General features: G+C 40.2%; 1 protein-coding gene across 1 annotated transcript; it reads left to right on the top strand.

Moving 5' to 3' along the window:
* Window positions 1–710: 710 nt before the first annotated feature.
* On the top strand, window positions 711–14,440 carry ube2j2 (ubiquitin-conjugating enzyme E2, J2 (UBC6 homolog, yeast)). The gene is made up of 7 exons (XM_066690501.1): window positions 711–900; window positions 5,227–5,357; window positions 6,518–6,558; window positions 9,412–9,514; window positions 11,314–11,452; window positions 11,712–11,792; window positions 12,146–14,440. The coding sequence occupies exons 2-7, from the start codon at window positions 5,227–5,229 to the stop codon at window positions 12,428–12,430; spliced, it is 780 nt and encodes a 259-aa protein (XP_066546598.1). The 5' UTR covers window positions 711–900; the 3' UTR covers window positions 12,431–14,440.
* Window positions 14,441–17,123: the final 2,683 nt, after the last annotated feature.

Here is a 17,123-nt window from a genome sequence, read left to right on the forward strand (position 1 = left end):
TGGTGTAGTGTGTGACCCAGGACTTCAGCGACTCCTTCACAACAAAAAGACATCTATTCAGTGCAAAATAGTGGTTTAGTGTGAGCTGCCAACTGTTCACAAAATCGGGTGGGATTGTAGTGTGAGCCCAGTTAAAAGGAAATCCCAGAGAGAAGTATTGATTAACCAGCACAGCTTAATGTGTGAGGACAGCGGGATATCTGTGGATCGACTGTATGTATAGATAGTTCAAACTCTGGGTGGGTGTCAGTCAAGGGAAGACAGCAATAAGAGCAGCCAACTTCCTGAAAACACCCAAACATTAGGAAGGCTGAGTTTATGCCTGAGGTGATGGTCCTATAGACTAAGGAAGGAAATGAGTAGAGCAATAATGATGGCTCCGTTTGAATAATAATAATAATAATAATAATAATAATAATAATAATAATAATAATAATAATAATGTTATTCCCAGTGCCGGGTACCAGGTACATGTGGTACAGGCTTTAACAATGCTAAATAACTCAAAGTTCAAATGTCTACAGCTATGCTTCTATTTTCTTTTTCGTAAAGTCCGTTGTTATTGTAATTGTCCTGACATTCCAGCAACTTCTGATGGTCTTTTTAATGAATAAATACATGCAATAAGTATATTAATACTGGATTACGGTGAACACACGCACCAGGGCACGCACACCGGAAGGAACGGCAGAATCCGGAAGCGGTCACGGCCGCAAGCCCCGCCCACGGCAGGGCCGCCATATTGGAACTGAAGGGAAGCGACGGGAGCTTTGATGTGCGACTCTCTCAGCCGGAGACACCGACACCGATCCGCCCGCCAGCTCCGGACTGCAGGACAAGCGTCCATCGCCGCGCCGCCACACTGCCAGACCAGCCTTTTCACCCGGGGTCTCCAAAGAGGTACCGGCCTTTATTACCACTCGCCGCTCCTGTCGCGCCCGTCTTCCTGGTCGCCGGCCTACGAGCCGCGCTGTGGGAGCGGAGGCCTCTGCGTGTAAACAGGGTGACCGGGGTGAACACAGTAAACACAGTGAACAGGGTGACCGGGCTAAGCACAGTAAACACAGTAAACAGGGTGAAACAGAGCCGCAGCCCCTTGACACACGGCACACGGTTAATCAGAAACACTGATTGGTACCGATGGCCGGCGGAGATGGTTTCCTCAGAGCCGGTTCAGACGAGCCGACACTCGCGTCTGGCCACCGTTTTAAACCAAAACATCCGCGGCGCTGTGCGGCAGCCATGGACGTCGTGGTCAGGGCTTTTACGAGCGAAGCATCTCCTCCGACACTGACTTGAGTAAAGTGTGTTATTGTGCGTGTACACCGGGCGTGTGTGTCAGTGTGTTGTTCTGCCTGTACACTGGTTGTGTGTGTTCAGTGTGTTATTGTACTTGTACACCGGGCGTGTGTCAGTGTGTTGTTCTGCCTGTACCTCAGGGGTGTGTGTCAGTGTGTTGTTCTGCTTGTACACTGGGTGTGTGTGTTCAGTGTGTTATTGTGCCTGTACACCGGGTGTGTGTCAGTGTGTTCATTGTGTTGTTCTGCCTGTACACTGGGTGTGTGTCAGTGTCTGCTGCTCATGTTGTGTGCTGACAGCCGATTACTCTCAGTCGTGGTTTTGAATGACAGCTGCACTGAGACCCTGTTTCTGTACATTGTCCTTACTGTAGTGTAAACCAGAAGTGAATACAGGCCTGAGGTTTCCCTACTTAATTACTTTCTTTAGGTGACATCCAAAAGACACACCTGTGTCAAAGTTATGGTTATTTTGCTCTAGTTCCTGTACGCCCCCGTACCCTGTAGTTGCCACACAATGTGCATACACATGCTGCTGTATATGAGCAAGGAAATGCAGTATACACCCGTGGTGCTGTTGGAGTGCACTGGGTCTGTTCAGGGCCTCAGGTCAGCACATGCCAGGCTGTATAGACACACACTTGTGAGAGTTTCAGCTGGTTGATCTCTGGTAGACCCCCCACCCCCCTGGGATGAAAAGTGGGATGAATGTCTTCAGTGCAGTTAGAATCAAGGGCCAGTTTTTGCATTTGCTTGTTTTGTTTTACTGTATACATCTCCATATGAAGGCAAGTCCCCATTGTGAACGATTATACTTTTCATATGTTCTCCTTTTACAACATCCACACAATAGTAGGTTCAAACTTCATTAACAGAAATGAACTATGCTGAATAATAATGTATGTGTGTGTTACACATACATATTTACATACATGTATGTCAAGCTTATTCTTATTTATGTCTGAATTCCACTTGGTCTTGGCTAAACTTATATATCACTGATCTTGCTCAAGTGAAGTTTATTTTCCTTTTTGTTCCTTTTTTATTATTCTCTGATACTTGATTTGTCGTTTCCTTTTTACGCTTTAGTCTGTAATTTAAAAGGCATGTTACCTTAGCTGTTGTTAATTTGTGCTATGTGTGATTATTAGTCACACAATGTGTAATACAGTGGTTCAGAAACATTGTACCATTTCAGCTTTAATCCTGATCCTTTGTTTCTTAATTTGTTGTTTAGATTTTATTTTAATATTCTGCACGACTTTTCCCTGACCATTGGAGCCTCATTTTCTCAAACTGTATATTTCGCACCTGTGTTGTCACACTTTAGGGCCTCGGGTCTTTGCAGTTTGTTAATTTGGGAATATAAGGTCTTTTACATATGATTTTGTTTTTTAAATATGCCCTGGGTTTAAGGTAGTTACCTATAAAGAAGGGGCTAGAAAGGTATGGCTGTCTGAATGTGTAATTTGATAATCAAGCTTTTCCCATTTAAAGATTATTAATAAACATATTAATTAAGAGTATACTATGATATATCCTCTATAATGATGCACAGGTGTGCATTTAGAGGCAAACCCGAACTACAACAAGCTTATATTTAATTGAAATCTCTTGAATCTTCCATTAAGAAATCAATGATTTCAAGATTAGATGCTTGTCTGTGCGATTACCCGTCTCCTGTCAGTAATGAGAACAAAGCTAGGGGAATTCCTCACATTGACTATTTATGTGGCAACTGTAACCTTTGTAAATTAATGTCAAGACTGTGATCCAAGAGTCCCTTAAAGCAGTGGTCCTCAACCCTAGTCCTGGAGTCCTACCTTTAAAAAATCATGGGGATTTCTTAAAAAGAGACTTATAGCTGGTTATAGAGACTGATTGGCACTAATCATGCATTAGCCTTGTTCTGAAATGTTCAAATGCATATGTAGAAGTCACATTGTAATCACCTCTAAAGGTGAGATCCTCTAATCACAGTTGCCATCCAATCTAATCCTGTTGCCATCCAATCATCTTGACCAACACACCTGTTCATATTCTCCTCAGCTACTTGAATTAAATTAGTAAAATTGTGATGAATTAGTGTATTTCTACATTATTAAAAGTAACTCAAATCTTGTTGAAACCATTCAGCTGATATTTTACACAGAGATACTTTCCCAGACCTTCAGTGCCACAGGTTTTGATCTACCTAAATTAACCTGAGTTGTCCATGACTATTGCCAAAGAGGTCTTTGAAAGCTGCCCTGTATCTTCCAGCACATATTGAGTATAATATGTGCATCATAAGTCAAATATTCTGGTAAGAAAGCTCCAAGAACCTCATCTTACAGACACCATCCTACAGAACTGTCAAAATATACCTCCATTTATTTTTTAAACACTGTTTATATAATTAGTTTTTCATGGCATTTTAACTCACAAATGCCTTTAATATCTCTGATTTTATGTATAATTTTTCTCCCACACCTCTTTTCTCAAACTTGATCCTTTTTTTACTCTTTGATGTTTTTGTATTGATCTCTGTCTTTTATAGTAAATTATCAATTAACAATGTGTAAGCAGCAGCAGCAGCTATTGAAAAGATTTTTTTTTTTTTTTTTCAATATTTAATTAAGTATTTTTTGGAATGTGTAAATTCAAATGTTAATTTACTAGGAAAACATTACTTTATAAGAGCAGTGACTCCCAGAACAATTTATGGAAAATAATGAAATCATAATATCAGTGTAACACATATTACAAAAATAACAGCATAATACACAGATGTTCACGAGTGGAAAGTCCCGTTCATTAAATTTTTTAATCATCTGTTGCTTAACGCTGCTTTCTGTCATAGATTGTTTTGTAAAGAAAAAATCTTGTGGCAAATACTTGTTTTAGCATCTACAGAATTAGGGATGTGCATGACAGATATTTTAAGTCCACACCCATTCAAAATTAGATGTACATTAATTGTGAAATAATGCAATGTGACAATTATTGCAATAAGCTCTGAACTTTATTTTAAAATACTTAGCTAACACAACAGCTTTAAAAACTTGAAGTAGACATTAATAAACATTAGGCAATGTAAAGAATACCTTCCTATTGGGAGACGTACAGAAATGGCATAATGACGGCAGCAATAACCCGCCAGCTCTCGCTCCTCCCGTGTCAGACTCTCATATTTTGCAAGTTTTATTGTTTTCAGCTATTGTCATAACCTTTTTCATGAATAACAATGTCAAATTAACTATAAAGGTTGTGACAGTTTTGTAAAAAAAGTTTGTAAAAATGCTTGCTTATACAATATGGGCAGAGTGGATGTGAGCATAAGTGAATATTTTGCAATTACACATATAACCTGACCTACCTAGATGTTTTCATTTAATAATAGTGTAACAATATGTTTTTTAAAATGTTTATGTACAATAATGAGCGAGCGCCTGCCGACAGCTGTCAACGATTGTTTATTTGATTAACATTTAAATGTCTTGAAAAGCTGTTTGAAAAAAGCTTGGAAGCACTAGGATAATGATGTGTGAGCAGGAGAGTTACTTCTCTTAGAGCAGTTGTGCATGTTTCTCCTTTAGTAATGTGGTATTCTGGCTTGATAACCCCAGTATTATGATACTAAACTACTACCATACCAAAGGATTGTGATAGAATCAAATATCATGACAGAGCAGTAGCATTTTAAGGCACTATAGTAATCTGAGTTTGGATTAAATAGTTTTTTCAAATTGTAATATGAAGAGCAAGGTATCACAGAACAGAAATGCACAACAAGAACCATAACCGTAAGCAGTTAAAAAGTTAGGGGTCTAAAGTTAGGAAGCAAGCAAACTCAAAACCCCCTGACTTTGCACCTCCATATACCGATGGTAACCTGAGGTTTTGATAGTGGCAGTACTGATGGTTTACTCTGTTGTTATCGTTGCAGATGAGCAACAACAGTAACAAGAGGGCACCGACTACAGCAACACAGAGACTGAAACAAGACTACCTTCGAATTAAGAAAGACCCTGTGCCTTACATCTGTGCGGAACCGCTGCCCTCCAACATTCTCGAATGGTACGTTCTGAACCAGCTGCCATTTGATGAAATGGGATTCATGAAGTTTTTTTAATTATTAAAAAATGATCAAGAAATGGAAGAGCAGGGAACTTGAGAGAGCTTGAGCAAATCTGCCACAAAGAATGGGCATGAAAAAGCCAGTGTACATGATTGCTAGAGACCTCAAAGACTTGCCACTGGAAATTCAGCCTTTTTTTCCTCAAGTGTATTCTGACTTTTTTTTCTCAGAATATAACCCCCCCCATTGAGAGTGATTTTAAACAACACTCCCTACATGGCCCTAACACGCTTCGGTACCGATAGGACCCAAGAACTGCATGCTCTGAAATCCATGTCTTCATTTCAGTAAAAAAACTGTCCATGTGGAACTTTTGTGGATTTCCTTTTCCACCCTGAGAAAGCGTTCATGTCCGTCTACAGAGCATTCCATGCTGAATAGTACAGTTATAGTACATCAGCTTGGGTGTATTTAACACCTTTTATCCCAAGGGATCCCAATCTGCCTTCCAGGTGTTTTGCAGCCCTCCTGTTCCAGTACAGTCAGATCTTTAATGGCCCCAGCAGTTCCAGATCCTGCTCCCCCAACAACTAGGCTGTGCCCACTTCCTCCTTCCTCCCGCGACCTGGGCCAATCACGGCAGCCCTGCAGTCAGGTGCTCCCCAGTAGTATTGCCCCCCAGGGCGTCCGTGCCGCTCCTGTTACTGGTTCCCCATCAGCACAGAGGTGACCTGCTTCTCCTCAGAGCTCCCAGCCACTGAGGCCAGCCCTGATCAGAGAGCTTTCAAGGTTGTGTGCTGGTTAAACAACCATGTATCAAAGCCATGTTTGTGAAACCAGTGCTGCTCCTGCTCTGATCCTGAATCTGCAGCTTGTGTACTGTGTGTATTTCAAGGGCATATGGAATATGTAAACCACTTAAACAGGTTTTAAAACACATTTATGAAGCAGATGGTTACTTTAAAACCACTGCAGTGGTCTTGGGTGAAATGACAAGTGTTAAGAGTATAAAATACATCCATGATTGCACTTTTATTTATTCATAAAGTCTTTTGGTGTCTTCAAAGGCCCTGAGTTGGTGAATGCCAGTCATTTGCATTTAAAGTCATGTTCTGTATTAATCTGAGGTAGAAAGAAAACACTTGTTTTGTTCCTTTAGGCACTATGTTGTCCGAGGCCCTGAGAAAACCCCTTATGAAGGTGAGTTCAGATTGTCAAGTCTTGCGTTTAAAAAATCTATTATGTATTATTTCTGGAATTTAGCTGCCAAGATTTCTTCATAACCCTGATACATTATTTTAATGCAGATTTATTTTTTTTAATAGTGAAAGTTTAAATGTAAATGAACATGAATGACTAATGCAGACCTGTATACCTGGGTTAGGGTTTTCAGCAGCTTTTCAGATCGCTGTCTGATCTGCAGAAGTAAAGTATTTTACTTAATGTGGAAGGTTTTAGTTTTAATTCACATAATTACTTTAACATGTAGTCCAGTATCAAAGGCTATCCTTCACCTGAAGTGGATTCTGCTCACAATGTTGAAATTGCGTCTGTTAAGCAATATTATTTACTCATTCAGGCGACCCTTTTAGGCAAAGCCATTTTACAAAGGTTACATTAAGCTCAATTAATACATTTTCCATTTTCCATTTTATTTTGCATTAATAAAGTGACTGATTCTTAAGTGAACGGCCCTTTAGCATTAGCACTCATAAGCATCAATGCAGTCTTACCATCTGTTGCTGCCTTAAGGGATGTCTGTTGAGGTTCTGTATTCCAGTCTGATAAACTACATTAAGATCAGTAGTGTAGTCACTGTGATGTAAGCGAACCTCCCGTACATGTAGAACATGGTGTGTTAGTCCGCTACGTTAGCTGATGATCACTGCGAGAGAGAGAGATGTTTCTGTGTGGCAGAGGAGGAGAAGGAGCAGACGTGTGAATAGAGCAGTAAGCCCTGACAAGGATTTTAAACTGCATATGAGCAGGGAATAACATGACCAGGATGAATGTGTGTGTGTGTGTGTGTGTGTGTGTGTGTGTGTGTGTGTGTGTGTGTGTGTGTGTGTGTTCATATTACCATCAACAGCTGATCACTAACACTGATCAGCTGTTGCCTGTTCCTCCTTCGGTGTGACCAGGTGACCCTCGCTGATCCTCTCAGAGGAAAACTTGCACAATATAACGCGCCTTTTATTACTGTAATTAAACAACACTAAACCCATTAAGAGTGCTTATCTTTTTCTTTTCATGTCTACTAGTATTCACGTTAAATTGCAATAGAAACATCACATGCAAGCAGTATAGTTGAAACACTCCCTTCCAAATGTGTTTTTAATTGATACTACAATTAATAAGTTTTGTATAATTGCTTAATACTGAAACATGTTGGTTTCCCCTATTGTGATAGAAGTACAAGGATAATTTATATAAAGTGACATCCTTGAAACATTTGCATTTTAAAAGTCAGTCAGAAGATCAGATATTTTCTTTCCACATAACTTACCTAAAAATGTATGGAATTTGTCCATATCATTGCTTGTCCAAACCTTGATTGTGTAGCCTGTATCAGAAGGGGGTAATTATGTACTTCTACATGAGAACAATACAATCATTATACAAGTAACTTCTTCCTTCCATTGTGCGAAGGAAAAGATTTTTACGAGAATTATGTTATCAGCCTATTCAAAAATTATAATGACCTTATTTCGATCCAAAAGGCTAGAGGCCAGCAACATCTGCATTCGTACCAGGATGTTTGAAATCTGTGTTCTTGGAGAAACCTTTCCAATGAAATTAGTACATTAAGATGCTGCTTTAGCATTAAACAGTAACGGCTTCTGTAGTGCTGTATAGTGGAGCTTATTTTTGAAATGCCCATGTCTTTTAATGTGATTCATGCTTATCTGTTTTAAAATAATTGTTGACATGAATTCTCCAATATCAGCCTTTAAAGGAATCCTACAGTGTACAAAGATTTTCAAATACTTTTTGTGAAAACGTAGGAAATTGCGGAACCTTAACTGTATCTGAGCCCTGTAGCAAGACTTCATCAGCGGTGCGCAGTGTTTTTGTCTGTGGAAAAGAACAAAGGTCACGTCACTTTATCTTGTTGGCAAAATCATCTGAAAAGCATTGATCAGTCTAAGCAAAAAATGTAGGTTTATATTGTCGACAAAAACAGACGTGACAATCGTGTACTAGTTTTCATTTCAAAACCGATCACATCACAGCTGTGCTGGTTGTATCCCTCTGATTTCTTTCGTGGCCTTAAAATTTCATTTTGTTAATCCAAAGATGCCATATTTTAGTTTTCAGTAAAAATAAGTTACTGTAATGTCTGATTTATTTAACAGACATTGACCTTGAGGTGCTGAAATGGATTGATTTTGTTAAATGGGGAAGTGAATGATTTTTGGAAGTACTATGCGGATTCCCGCTTTCCCTGATCCAGATGCATTCTCCCAGGGCCAACACACTGAAACATGACTTCTGTTTCTCCTTTACTGCCTTACATTAGGGCACACACAGAACACATGGCCTAGAATTTAATATAAAGATGTTATAATGGTTAAGAACTACAAGATAAAATGTACAAACTGAAGATTTTACAGATTCATGGTTTAAAATATTCAAACTTTGTTAGCTTTTGGATTGAGTTTAAGACTTTTATGCTAAATAGACTAACATTTGTATTGTCAAAGATATTCAGAAATATTATGGTATGTATCCTGTTAATTTCTCTATGCTGAGTCACTTTTCACAAACTAGTCTAGTTTAATTGATAATATTTATTCAACTAAACAAATTGTTGGAGCTATGATGAGAAGGACTCCCCTCGATCAATAAGGCTGAACCCCAAACTCAAATTATTTGAAGAACATAGGCAAGTCTGGTTTTAATTTATCATTGTTATCATTCCCAATAAATGGCTTGGAGTTGTTTTAAGTGTCTAACGTTATGAAGTAAATGTACCTTCTTAGACAGCAGCTCAGCATCTGCATTTTAATTACATTTTAAATGTTTGTTTTTTTTCCTTTTTCCCCCCCTTAGGTGGCTACTACCATGGCAAACTGATATTCCCCCGTGAATTTCCATTCAAGCCTCCTAGTATTTATATGATTACTCCCAATGGAAGATTTAAATGTAATACGAGGTAGGAACACATTGCTATGACCTCCAAGACCTTTGAATGAACTGAACGGGTTTCCTAGCTTTTTATGTCTTTATTTCTGCAGATACAAAATCTCTAGTCTGGGTATAGTTATATAGTTTGAGTGTTCACTTTCCAAATATTGCACTAAATGACTTTCATACGATGTTGTTGATGTTCAAATGGCCGTCTCCTGCTGTCGTACATGGAGATGTAAACTCTTGGACGGTCAGTCTTCACTGATGGATTTGTCATAAGAAGGTTTGAGTGTTTAACGGTTAAAGCTCGACCCTTTTCTGCCCCGAGGAAGAGGAGGAGTTTGACAGAAATGACTGAGTGACATTTCCTTAGTCTAGACCCAAATCTGGATAATTCCAGGTTCACGAAAAAAAAGGGTAAGATTGTGGAAGTAGTTCTTACAGAAAACCTGCATTGCGTTTGTATAACTGAACGTTTTCTGGCCCAGAATTTGCAAGATTTTTGAAAAGCTCCTTCCTTAGTCAGATAATCAAAACCGTATCCCATGTGATGATCGGGGTTTCTATCCTCGGAATACCTTTCCGAGAATAAGTTTAAAGCCTAACTGAGAATAGAGTGTTCTGGCTCTCGAATAGCCTCCTCCCTCACCAGCAGCCCAAAGCTGGGCGAGCATGGCAGTCCTGTGTTGCGGTCATCGAGTGAATGCTGATCCAGTGAGGTGTCCTTGAATTTGTCTGTCTTGGTCCAGTAAAATCCACGAGTGGAGACAATTGGCCATTGCTCCAGACAAGTATGATGAAGTAGAGCATCCTGAGGGGGGGGCAGCAGATGGCATCTTTCTCTGGCCTCATCATACGACTGCAACACAACACTGCTTTCTGATGGTGTGCAGCTGCACAGGAACCAGCAGTGTGAAATGTGACGCACATCTGGACGGCACATTGCTTTCCAAATGCAAATGTGACGTATAAGAGACCTAGAAAGACACTGAGCACGGATCTCACACTAAAACACACTCAGCCTGATCCTGCTAGCATATTTATAATGCAAAGCAAATTGATTATATATAATTGTGTGGTAACATGAATCTATATTAATGATCTGGACTCTGGGATAGTTAGCAAACTTGTCAAATTTGCCGATGATACTAAAATAGGTGGCTCAGCAGATACAATCTCAGCAGCACAGGTTATTCAAAGGGACTTAGATGATATTCAGTTGTGGGCCAACACCTGGCAAATGAAATTCAATGTGGACAAGTGCAAGGTACTACATGCAGGTAACAAAATGTCCACTATAATTACACTATGGGAGGAATAGAACTAGATGAAATAATGCATGAGAAAGACCTAGGAGTCTATGTGGACTCCTCACTTTCTCCATCCAAACAATGTGGGGAACAAAAAAAAAAGGCAAACAGAATGCTAGGGTATATTGTCAAAAGTGTAGAATTGAGAACAAGGGCAGTGATGTTCAGACTGTACAATGCACTAGTTAGAGCTCATCTGGATACTGTGGACAGTTCTGGGCTCCACACTTCAAGAAAGATATCGCTGCTCTAGAGGCAGTTCAGAGGAGAGCAACCAGACTTATTCCAGGTCTGAAGGGAATGTCCTACTGAGAGACTGAGAAACTGAACCTTTTCACCCTGGAACAGAGGAGACTACGTGGGGACTTAATTCATGCTTAAAGTATATTTAAAATCATACTTATTGAATAAAGTATGAAGGGGATGCATTCGATAGGAATGACCTTCCAGCAATTGTTGTCCACAAGGAAGCCCTAGTGATGAGGCCACTTACCAAACTGTGTTTCTTTAACAGGTTGTGTCTCTCAATAACTGACTTTCATCCTGATACGTGGAACCCAGCCTGGTCCGTCTCCACTATATTGACCGGCCTCTTAAGCTTCATGGTAGAAAAAGGCCCGACGCTCGGTAGTATTGAGACTTCAGAGTTCACCGTAAGTGCAGTGTTGTTGTTGTTGTTTTACCGTCTGCGCGCTCAGGACTCCAGGAGCTCCTGAATCTTAGATTTTTATTTCTTAAGAACGTTGGTGATCAGTGCTTTGTGATCATTGTATGTATTGTTCCATTAACAAGGCTGTCATAAGTGATCATTACAATTGTGTACAGTGTGGTGGTTAGTGTAAACAAAACCATATGTAAGTTAAAGGTCATTATACTGTTACTTAATGCAAGTGTTTCTTTATTTATTCTTAGAAAAGACAACTTGCTGCTCAGAGCTTGGCTTTCAACCTAAAGGATAAGGTTTTCTGTGAGCTATTTCCAGATGTGGTCAACGTAAGTATAACCTATAGGTCCTGAAAACCATCGTGTTGTTCGTGTTTTGTTCTGTCTGGCGACCTAAAAACCGCCTACGGACACATGAATGTTTATGGCCAAAGGATTTACTTTCGAGTTTGAATGTTTTCTTTATTGTAGTTTCTCTCGCTTCAAGCTGCCATTTAACAGGAAAACTACACAATTTTATTGTATGTATTTAATTTATTGGCCTTATCCATGGTGACTTACAGGTTACACAAGCATTACAAAAGTGCAGCAGCCGAACGAGCCGAACTCCACCTGCAGGCACTGGCTGACTTGCGGCGGTGCATTGTGGGCTTTGTATTGATTTTTCCCATCACTGTTCATAGGAAATCAAGCAGAAGCAGAAAGTGCAGGAGGAGCTGAGCATCAGACCCCAGGTGCTGCCTCTCCCGGACGTGGTGCCGGACGGCGAGGCACACAACGCCCAGAACGGCCTCCCGGTGCTCAACGGCCACGTGCCGCTGGGCGGAGCCAACCCCCCCGGCCTCCAGCAGGCCAACCGCAACCACGGACTCCTCGGGGGCGCCCTGGCAAACTTGTTCGTCATAGTGGGATTCGCAGCGTTCGCCTACACAGTGAAGTACGTACTCAGAAGCATAGCACAAGAATGAGGAAAGGGAGTCCTGGCGGAGACACTCGGGGGTCTGGCTGAGACAAAGAATCGAATGGAAACAAAGCGGGAGATGAGAAACCCGGGACTGAAGGGCATCTGAAGGGGGGGGTGTGATTTGTGTAAGTGCTGCAGTGATGCGAAACCTACAGGTTGGCTCATGGGTGTCAGAACAGGGGAAGCAATACTGACATAATTCTCAGCGTCTCATTGCGAGAACTAAAACGGAAACCACGTTCGGTCCAACCACCATCCATTCCACTTAGACAAGAAGGGTAAAGGGGTGAGGCAGGAGTGAGTAGACGTGCTTTTGTAACGCATTACTTAATCTGGGCAGCGAATGATTTGCAGTTTGACTCATTTATTTATTTTTAAATGAATCTTCCAGAATACAATCCTGATGATTTGTAAATAATGAATCGATTCTATAACGGTAAGACTGTGTCTGTCTGTCTGGTGTGTATCTTACTTAGCTGCGTTTTTCTGTACGAGAGTGATGCCTGAACTAACTGAAGACCAATCCACTCAGAAAGGCTGGGTTCATCTGCGTCTTTCTCCACACTCCTCATTGACCACAGTCGAAAGACATCTGTGCGTCTGCTGCTGCGCAGAGGGCATCCCTCTTCAAGTGAGCTCTTTAAGAAGTCTTGACAAGATAAGCCGTTTTTATACTGTATCATTTCCCATCAGACGCAGTATTAAAGACATTGTTTATTGTGGCACATCTGTGAGACGTTTAGCTGAACTTTAGTATTTTATGTACATTGTGTACATTAAGACAATGTAGCTCTTAGGGTGAACATTGTTATGACCATAACTACGTCATCGATGCAGTTCGTTCTCAACGATAGTCATGTTTAAGGTAGTTTCCTGTTTGAACCACTTAGTGTCACTGCTGCTCAAGCGGTGAGGAGTCGACTCCTCAGTTCTCCACACAGGAAACTATTAGAAACACAGGCAGAACCAAAACAAGTCTCAGTTCACGTAGAAAGGAAAGTAGAGTACGATATATATGATTTTTTTCCATTAATGGTTTAAAATCCAACACCTGTATTCAGACACATGGATGTCCGTATATTTTTAAATGAAAACTTTTGTGCAATATTCTACAGTGGATTCAAATAAACATTTGAAGAAACGCTAGTGGGTTTTTATGTTTGCTGGGCTGTGAAATGTCCAGGGGCTCTGATGTTCATTGTCACTGAAGTCCTCATTATTTAGACTTGTTATGCATTCAGTCCCTTTTTTTTCCCCAGTTCCCTTTTCCAGTATGTTGTGTAAAGCAAACTGCAATCTGTTCAGTCTGTCCTCAGTTTGATTGGTTTCCTCGTCATGACAAATGGACACAATCCCATGTGTACGAAGTTAATGCTGGTTTTGTTTTCTGGGCTAATTGTTTAAGAGCTGAAAGTAGTTTAGCGCAGTAAAAATGTTTAACATGTATAGAAAACATTTGTGAACCGAAAACCAGAAGAAACCCTGTTTTAGGTTATACTCAGTTTGCTGGGCCGCTATTTCTCTGCTTGCTGACGTAGTAAGTCATTTAAAATTTGCAGTTGAAAAAAATAAGTAACCTAATTGTCCCAAATCCTTTGTGTTCAGTTGTGTGTGGCAGCAGCTAATATGGAAATTGTTAATATCAGGTGTTCCAAATTTAGCCATGAACTCTGAAGTAATTGATTTATAATCTTATATTTATATATTAAACTTAAATACTCACATGCATACATGGTTTAAGCTTAATACTTTCATTAAATCGGAGAGACTTTGGATACTCGACAGATATTCAAAACTTGCAGAAGTAAAATATTAGATCAATATTAGAAAGCTTTGTATTGTTTCAGAGACTGTAAACTCTGCTCATCAGTGGGGTTTTAAATCCTGAACAATGCATTTCATCTAAAACTAACAGGTTGATAGTGTGAATAATGTACAGCTTTACAAGCAAACATTCCCCCCAGAGTCTGTTAAACACGTTTTAAAACGCTACTATTATAAACATTGCAGGATCCCAGACACAATCTACACAATCTGTTCGTCTCTGTGTAAGATTTTCAGATTCAAAACGTCTAGCTGAGTTTCCTCCCCAACCGCTCTCCTCTTACGTTCACATGTGGCCAGTTTGAAATTGTAGCTTCCTAGATTAAAACAAAATTGATTAATCGTTTTGGTTTGAGTAAACTAATCCACTGGCCCCCAGCAGAAGACTATAATAAACACCTGCTTTAAAAGCCACTGGAAATGCACTTGTGTCCCATTCAGATGGACACGCCGAGTGTAAACAGAGGTGAAGTTTTCTTCAGGCTGTTGTGATGAATTAACCTCCGTCTGTGTGGAGTAAGTGGCAGAACCGTAGTCTGAAGTCTGAACCTTTTCAAGCCCATTTAAGGCAGCGGAATCCAGGTTCCCTTTTCAGTTTCTTTAGCCTGACTTTGTGTCTGCACTATGAACCTGACGAGACGAGGCACTTTTACTCCTGCACTCCGGTCCCCAGCGGGGTGCTTGTATCCGTGTCCTGGCGGGACAGACCCATGAGCCAAGCTGTACACAATTCCTCTCGCTGGGACAATATTGACCAATTGTATCTGCAGTCCATGTGGATCCACTCAATTAACCAGTATAGCGTGATACTTTATAGGTTTTAAAAAGGTGACATTTGGAAAACATTAATTGTATTTATAATGGTTTCCTTTTTTCCTTATTTCTTTAATTTTGAGGTTTGCTCTCGATTTTATTTATAATTGCTCCTAATTCTGCCATGTCTTGTATATGCCCAAGATGCTGTTGTACTGTCTAGTCTTTTCTTAAAAAAAAAAACAAATAAAAAAAGAGGGGGTTTGTATTATTCCAGGAACACCACAACATGAGGTGCTTAAAGGACATCGATTGCTTTGAAACAACGTGATGCTTCACAATTTCACAACCCTTTTTTTAACAGTTGTTGTTCACAAGGTCCTGCAGAACTGATATTTAAAATCAAACAGTGAAAGAAAGGGCGACATAATAGACTGTCATCCTAACAACTCTATTAATGCAGAATGAATCACCCTTGTGTTTTTTGCGTGTTGTATTTGGTGTGAATACGTAGTTTGCCCTTTGACCTCATCCAGACACACTATATAAAACAATAGATGACACTGAAAAGCTATACAGAATTCCTGCAGGAATCCATTTACTAAACTCACTGTTAGGCAAAATATACAAAAGACCAAAACACACTTTAGACCTTGTGGTTTTATTTATTTTCTTCTTCAGGTTTGAAACCATCTCAGCCCATGTAACACAAATAGTTACAGTGACAGTAAGTGCTGTAACACACAACTGTAACCGCACTATAAACGCAGTAACACCCCGCAATTACGGTGTGTGAAGGGTGGGAACGTAATCCTGCTGCTGCCTTTACAACATCAGATAAACGCAATATATCAGCCATATAAGTAGACTGCAAATCGTCTGCTTCAGTATGACAACAATGGGCTTTGCAAAATGATCATACAAGAGTTTAAATACATCGGAGTAAAATTAATAGAAGAGGCTGAAGGGAATGAATCCACCTTCAAAAGAAACTGTTATTAATGCTGAGTGAAGAAGAACAATTGTCACAAGAATACCTGTCATATGGACTGTCATAGAAGTCATATGTTCTGTATTTTTTATATGAGAATAGATTTTAAGTATTAAGAACCAGTATGATTCCTTTGATACTTCAGTAGACCCGAAACTAAACGGCTCAGAAATGTTACTGTCAATTGGTCACCCAAATCCTAGAACATAAGAAAGTGTCCAATCGAGAGGAGCCCACTTGCCCCATCTTGCTCGTTTTGTGTCCAATTATAACTAAGTGATCCAAGGATCCTATCCAGTCTATAGGATTTGATCCAGATCGAGCTGCATTACTCCCAAACTTGCAGGCGCCTGAGAAGCTACACAAGCTGCCCCTGTGCAGGATGAGTTTCTGTCCATCCTGCTCTGTATCCAGTTGTGCACGTCCCCGTCGGCCCTCCCACACACCTGGCATGGCCCCTGCTGCACTGGAGACCTGCTGACGTCCGTTCCTGGGACACGCCATGCGTTCCAGTAAGTGCTTTTACTGGACCTGCCTCTTGGACCTGCAATGATCAACAATAAGGCACATGATGTATTTCCATTTCCAAAAGGATTAAGAGAAAGACTTGCATAACATAAATATTCTGAAACCAGATGATGTCCTAATCTAGGGTCATGATGCCTCAGTGTTGCCAGGCTTATTGTCCTGAACTCATTAGGAAGTGCCAGTCAAGGGGTAAATAAAACCCTTCTGTCGAAAGGGAATGGCAGCACTACGCCATACAGGACACATTTGTATTATTATGATAACAGTTTGCTGACATGTTCATTGGTTTCCACTGAAGTGTCACGCGTGTTGGATGCTTCAACAGCCAGCATCAGCTTTAAGATATAGTTAGTCGCGCTGTGGTTAGACGCTGGGCGGGGATTAGTTTTGTGTTTCAGTTTTGATGTTTGAGCAAAATATCTAAAGGCCTGCATACAGTGAATTACAATAAATGCAAAATGCACAATGTACAGCAATATACAGTTTAGATAATGTGAACAACAAACAAGTCTAAACCACAGTGCAGTTACATCCATTATCCATAAATATTACACCTAGCATTTATAATTAAAATGAATTCATAATTAATGGGAGATAAACA

Source organism: Amia ocellicauda, chromosome 18 (assembly GCF_036373705.1).
Source record: "Amia ocellicauda isolate fAmiCal2 chromosome 18, fAmiCal2.hap1, whole genome shotgun sequence".
In the NCBI taxonomy this organism is placed as follows: domain Eukaryota; kingdom Metazoa; phylum Chordata; class Actinopteri; order Amiiformes; family Amiidae; genus Amia; species Amia ocellicauda.